We start from the raw sequence: 6,882 nt of genomic DNA, 5'->3' as shown, positions 1-6,882 counted from the left end.
CTCTACAATAAATCAAAAATTAGCCGGGCGTGGTAGCACGTGCCTGTAGTTCCAGCTACTTGGAAGGCTGAGGCGGAAGGAGCGCTGGAGCCCAGCAGATCAAGGTTGTGGTGGCCGGGAGTGGCCACTGCACTCCAGACTGGGTGACAGAGTGAGATTCCAACTCAAAAAAAAAAAAATGCAGATTGCAGAGGAATGTATATAATATCACATTTAAGGCAATTATCGGAGAATGATATTATGAGTAATTTAAAAATTCCTTTGATTTAGTTGTAATTCTAAAATTTATATATTGCTTTAACAATAAGATTATTTTAATAGAAGAGGAAATAAAATTACTGCAGAAATGGTTTCTCTTGGCAGGTCCATCTCTTGTTCACACTCCTGTTTTGACATATCTGCTGTGCTTTGGTCTCTGAGTTTGAAATCCATTAGGACCTGTCTGTGTGCTTATGGGAGGAATTATCTCTCATCACCTCCCCCAAGGTTAGGTACTGGATATAGGCAGTTAGATAGCATCATAGGAGCATAGGTAACCTTGAGTTTGAATGCTAAATCTGCAGCTACTAGTTGAGTGGCCCTGAGATTGTTACTTTGCCTCCAATTTTCAGTTTTCTCATCTGAAAAACAGAGCTAATGAAGAGCACGTACTTCCTGGTTTCATGTTGATTCCGCGAGATGATCTGAGATAGCATGTGACACCTGCTTGGCATGGAGCAAGTGCTGAATAAAGTTACCTGTAAAGAAGATGGAGTGGTGATAATGGTGCTGATGATGGTGATTGTGGCGATGATCATGCTGACGGGATGATAAGGATGGTGTGATGGTGAGGGTGGTGGTGGTGATGGTGGAGAGGGTGACAGTGAAAGGTGAGAGGATGGCTATGGTCATAAGGATGGTGGAAGTGACAGTAATGGTGATGGTGATGACAGCTGTCATGGGGAGGTCTCATGCTCCTTCCCTGATGCCAATTGTCATAATGACTGTGTATGCTAAAGACTGATCATTTATCAAGTGATAATCAGAATAAACACGGATCTGTTAAAGTCCTCAAAGGAACAAAGCAGTGGTCTGAGAAGGGCCACCTCATGGATGCCTTATCTGAGAAGGTCCACCTCATGGACGGACCTAAGAAGGCAGACTGCATTATGCACTGAATCTTGGATACAAATCAAATGTTGGTGCAGATACTTCTCTTATTCCTTCAATTACCATTTCCTAAAATCACTTATGAAACTTCTACTAGAGGCCAGATACCTTACTCAGAGTTTTGTAGCTATCAATTTATTGAAAACTCAGGAAAGACAGAAAGAGACTAGAGTCCTGGAAGCAGTTTGAAGCCATTATACCTGCCCTCAAACATTGTAATGGATGAGACAAATAAATAAACACCTATTTGTCAAAAAAAAAAAAGAAAAGTAAATCAGACTCACAACCAGCCAGGAATGGTGGCTCATGCCTGTAATACCAGCACTTTGGGAAACCAAGGCAAGAGGATTGTTTGAATTTAAGAGTTTGAGACCAGCCTGGGCAACATAGCAAGACCTCATTGCTACAAAAAATTTTAAAAAACAAGCCAGGCATAGTGGCAAGCATCTGTAGTCTCAGCTACTCGGGAGACTGAGACAGGAGGACCGCCTAAGCCCAGGAAGTCAAAGCTGTGGTGAGCTGTTATTGTGCCACTGCACTCCAGCCTGGACAACAAAGTGAGACTCTGACTCAAAAAAGAAAAGAAAAGAAAACTCACAACCACCTTATGATGTAGGGCTTATAATTGTCTCCCCACTCTTTAGATGAAGAATTGAGGCTTAAGGAGATTACATCATTTGCTCAAGGTCATGCTGCTACAAAAACGCAAAGCTAAGACTTAGATAAAGTCTGCTTGAGTCCAAAGCCTGTGTATGACCTCCTCATTGAGGTCATGAACCCCAGTGTCTTCTGGAAGCTTAGCCAGAAACATAAATAAGCAATGCCATTGGTGAGGAGTAGGAACTATGGAAAACTGGAGACCATAAGTTCCATCTAGGGACATTCACGTCCACTCTCTCCTTAAATACAGAACCAGGGGACCACGAGTTTGCATTCTCTGAGTAGACAATATTCCCTGATCGAAATCAAATTTTGTTGTGGGAATCTCATGTCCCACTGGAGGAATTATACTTGGTGACTTCGTGAAATTTTTTCCCTCTTTCAACATTTATCTCTCTCATTTTTTTGAGTTGGAGTCTCACTCTTTTGCCCAGGTTGGAGTGCAGTGGCATAATCATGGATCTCCACAGTCTCAACCTCTTGGGCTCAGAAGATCCTCCTACCTCAGCCTCTCAAGCAGCTGGACTACAAGCATGTGCCACCATGCCTGGCTACTTTTTGTATTTTTTTGTAGAGAGGTCTCGCTATGTTGCCCAGACTGGTCTTGAATTCCTGGGCTCAAGCAATCCTCTTGCCTCGGTCTCCCAAATTGCTGGGATCACAGGCATGAGTCACTGCACCTGGCCTGTCTCCCTTTTTTATTCATGTTTCTCTCTCCTTCAAAAAAATGCCTACTCTAAATATGCTGGGAAAAATCTCTATGCAAAAACAAACAAACAAACAATAAGTTCAAATGAGGACAATCCTTTTTTGAGGCCTCATTTGGAATCAATTTAACTAAAATGAGTATTTTTATATAAAAGAGGTGGCAATATTTTTTTTACAAGCACTAAAGCCTCTAGGAATACTGATTTGCAGAGATTTTTGGTTATAATCAAAAGTAAGAAATGTATTTCACTTTAGTCAGAGAGAAGGAGAAAGGGAAAGAGGGAGGGAGGAAAACCAAGTTTCACAAAATGATATTATATGAAGCATCTGATATATTATACTTATAATCCTTTCCCTTACTGCCTGTTTCTACGCTGGTTGTTACCCAATAAGCTGGAGTCACGATCACCCCCTCTAGTGGGTCATAACCAGTTGGTTGAAAATGTTGACCTGTAAACCTCTTTACTTTGACCTTGAGTGAGGCACAAACCCTTCCACTGTGAGCCTGGCATTTCACTGTGCTGATGTGTTTACTATGGGGTAGTGAAAAAGATGTGAATTCACCATATGACCCCAGGAAACCCACTCATCTTCTTGGAACTTGTTTTTCTCCTTTATCATAACAGATGAGTCATAAACTACGTTTGTTTTACTCTTAATGAAGCTTCATTTTACTTCACCTTAAGCCCCTGAATACACATTTCACCACCTCCTTTGAGGGTGCTAAAACATCTAGTAGGGTTCGCCCTAGCACATACCAACACACACACACACACACGGCCCTTGCCTAAGCAGAAGTGGAAAAACGAACATGAGTTAGATGCCCACGTAGCAGTTTTCAAGAAATAAAGCAAGAAGACTTGGAATTTGTTCAAAAACCAGAAGGTTTTTCTAGATGCACAATCCCAAAGAAAGCATTTTCTATTTTCTATGAGAAGACGCCATACCGACTTACCCCAAAGATGAAAAGTCTTTGCCTCTCGTCCAGTCTGGTAGCTTCTCAGAACTAACAGAAGAGGAAGTATGTCGCTACTTATCTTGAGCCCGTTTCTCAAAGAGTCTTGTGGGTGGACAAGAAGGCTGGGTTGTTGCTTGGGGTGTTTGCATAATGCAGGGCCCATTGGTTCTCTTTTCATTACAGTAATTTGAGGACTACCTTACCAGGATGGGCCATAGTGAAGTGCCTCAGAAAATGAGCTTGGAAAAGATGATGGTGTTCAGTGGTGGAATATTAAATACCGGAAGGTAGAGCCAACTCCCATCTATGCCAAGGATATGGTCCAATTTTGAAGAGGCTCTTTACATTTAATTTTCACTGTGAATGTTGAGGCCAGGGCATGGAAGAGAGCCTGTATTTCTTTGTATTACCCAATGTCCTATTCCAGAATCATTTCTTTGTTTACCACTTTGGGAAAATGTCTCATCCATATTCTTCGTCTTTGGGATGGGGTCACCCGACAGAACTGCACTGATCTACATGGCTGGAAAAATTCCTGACAGGTTTCCTGAAATTTTTGTCTCATTTGTATTAGAACAATTTTTGTAAGATCCAGCATGTGTATGGAAAATATCCCCTAGTTTGGCAAGTCCAAATGCACATCTAGTGATTTATTCTTTGTTGTGATTTTTTTTTTTTATTTTAAAGATGTGGGATACAATTCAGGGTTAGGTACACACGTGGTCATTGTACAGGCAAAGTTTGGGTTTCCCATTTGTCCTTCCTTCACCTGGTTTTTGAAACAAAACTTTATTATTCCCAACATTAATATCTTCTTTTCCTGTTTTCCACTGATTTTTATAAGTTAATAACAGCAAATGCAGTAAAATAGTTAATAATCGCCTACATTTGACCGGCAACCAGCCCTCCATGTCCTCCTCAAAAAGTGTGCTGCATTGTCTTTTGAATGACAAATGAAAGAGAATTCAGGCCTGTCGTTGTCAAGTTGTACTGAAGTGAAAAAGTTCTGAATGTAAAACTGAAATGCCTAAATCCAAGAGAAGTCCCTGAAATTCGGAGCCTTGCATGTGCTCACAGTGAAATTCGGCATGTGATAGGTTGCACCATTGGAGTAGTCTTTTCCATACTGATTCTACATTTGGGCATGTGACTAACATTGGCCGGTGAGAAAACAGCTAACAGGATGCACAAAAGTGCTAACCTGCTCGAAATTAGGAGGCCAAGTGGAAGAGGACCAAGACTCACTAACCAACAATCCATCACTCCGGTTGCCAAACTGCCAACCACCAGATATGTGAGTGAGGTCCTGTTAGATCATACATTCAACCAGTTGACCCAAAAACTGGCCAAAAACACATGAAGGAGACCAACCAAGCCAGCCTAGATCATAAGAAATATCTAGCCACCCCACAGCATCATAAATTAAATGAAAGTAGTGGAGGGGGTGATTTACTATACACCCAAGATTGATTGATATGCTCCCCAAAATGGACTGAGAGGAGAGAGTTCTTTACACATGTGCTGTCCGGCATGGTACAACTTGACTTCATCTCCAAACCACAGCTGATTTGTCTTGAATTTGTTCATATGGCAACCAACAACCTTGGAGATGGCCAAGCAGAAAAGTCTACCTTGAAACAGTTCTCTCTATTGGATGTTGACTGGTCAATCCATACTGCTTGTGTCTCCCTGAGACAATTTGAATAAAAAACTCCAGAGAGGGACACAAACAGTAGAGTTACCCATGAGCCAATGAATAAATGAAAGAATAATAAAGGCAGAATCCATCAGACAGAATAATCTGTTAATGACCCTCCTTTCCTGGTTCTACTTTGGGTATCTCACCTAGCCTTGGGAGAGCAGTTGCCTGTCAACACTATTTGCCACTATTATGGAATCCTGGCCCATTTCAAAAACCAAAGGAGCAAGTGCTCAGTCTAGAAACAGTTTGCCATGAGGTGATCACCTCTTATACTTTAACAAGCATGTAACAGTTCAATTTGGGTCATTGTGAAAGCAACTACTTTCCATCCTTCGGCACCTTGCTCTGTGCAGAAGAGGCTCAGTAGAGGCTGTCTTGTATGTTTTGCAGGTGCTCTGTCTTGCTCCTGGGTTTGGCCAAGGGTAGCCCTGAAAGGAGAAAGGAGGGCTGGAGGAGTGAGAGACAGGGAATGTATTTCCCCAGCACCCCCCTCATGCCCTGCAGGACTGCACTGTCTTCTTCTGCTGGCTAAAGCCCTTTCCAGGTTCCTATAACTGCTCCCTTCCCTCACCTCTTCAAGTCAAGGAGTGCTAAGAGCTCCCCTCACATTGCTAGTCTCAGTGTGCCCCACCATCTTTTGTGATTTCCCTCAGTCCTGCTCACACCTAAACAAACAGTCCTTTCATTAAAGCCGCCTCATCTAACCCATTTGACTGAACCAGCTGCTTCTTACCAAGTCACCAACTAAGACACACCTGGAACTATACCAGCTCCACTCATCTGACCAGGAGACAAACCTTTCTTATCAACTGTCATCAAAGAGGAAACCATGTTTCAAGAGAAGAAGGAAACACGATTGTTTTTTTACCAGCACGCAGACCTGAAACACAGAACACAAACACCACTTCCTCCTTTGCCATCGTTAGAAAAAAATTATGTCTCTCAGCAAAAGTCCCACACCTTGAAAGGATGGTGTTCATATGTGAATTGGCTGATGCAGGTGCTCAGATGTTCCACCCTGCAAGAACGGGATACAAGAACCAGGTAGAACCCAGTATCTGTCTTCTCAGAATGGCAGCCCAGACTCGATACCAAAAAGATCTTGTCAAGCAGCCCCTATGCATTGCTTGCCCGGCACACTGGACATCACTGGGAACCTACCTTTAGACTATATCATTGTCCTTGTTTCTAACAAAACTCTTATGCCACTGAGTGTGCTTGGTGCCTTCAGTGGTGTAAAAACATTTTGACACTCTTCCTTGAAGAGAGAGAGTCTATGTCCTCTCCCTTGAATCTGGGCTCTGTGACTTATTGACTAATAGAAAATGACAGAAGAGACTCTATGCAAACTTCTGGGTTCAGCTCTTAAGGAACTGGTAGCTTCTACATCCTTCTTGAGAATTTGCCCCTGGAATGCATTCGCCATGTTGTTGAGGAAGCCGTGCAGCCACATGGAAAGACCACGTGTACGTGTCCCGGACAGCAGCACCAGCTGAGGCCTCAGCCAGCAGCCAGCATCAACCCTGCCATGTAAGCAAGCCTTCAGGTGTTTCCAGTTCCCAGCTGGCATCTTGTGGAACAGAGGTCAGGCGTCCCTGCCAGCCATGCCCAAACTGCAGATTTGTTGAGGGCAGCCAAACCTGAGAAGATGAGAATTCCTTTATGTCAGTGTCAGAAAAAAAAGATCAGAAGTAGGACAGTCTTC

General features: G+C 42.8%; 1 protein-coding gene across 1 annotated transcript in view; it reads right to left on the bottom strand.

Annotated features, from left to right (window-relative positions):
• The window catches only part of LOC103275830 (putative adhesion G protein-coupled receptor E4P), a 55,198-nt gene extending 49,101 nt beyond the window's left edge, over positions 1-6,097 (bottom strand). The window contains exon 1 of the mRNA XM_021706555.1: positions 6,046-6,097. Within this exon, the coding sequence (XP_021562230.1) occupies positions 6,046-6,097 (52 nt within the window). The remainder of the gene's footprint in view (positions 1-6,045) is intronic.
• Positions 6,098-6,882: the final 785 nt, after the last annotated feature.

Source organism: Carlito syrichta, unplaced genomic scaffold (genome assembly GCF_000164805.1).
Source record: "Carlito syrichta isolate Samal-C Ts95f unplaced genomic scaffold, Tarsius_syrichta-2.0.1 Scaffold315780, whole genome shotgun sequence".
Lineage (NCBI taxonomy): Eukaryota > Metazoa > Chordata > Mammalia > Primates > Tarsiidae > Carlito > Carlito syrichta.
The sequence above is the reverse complement of the archived record's forward strand: the minus strand, read 5'-3'. Positions and strand labels throughout refer to the sequence as shown.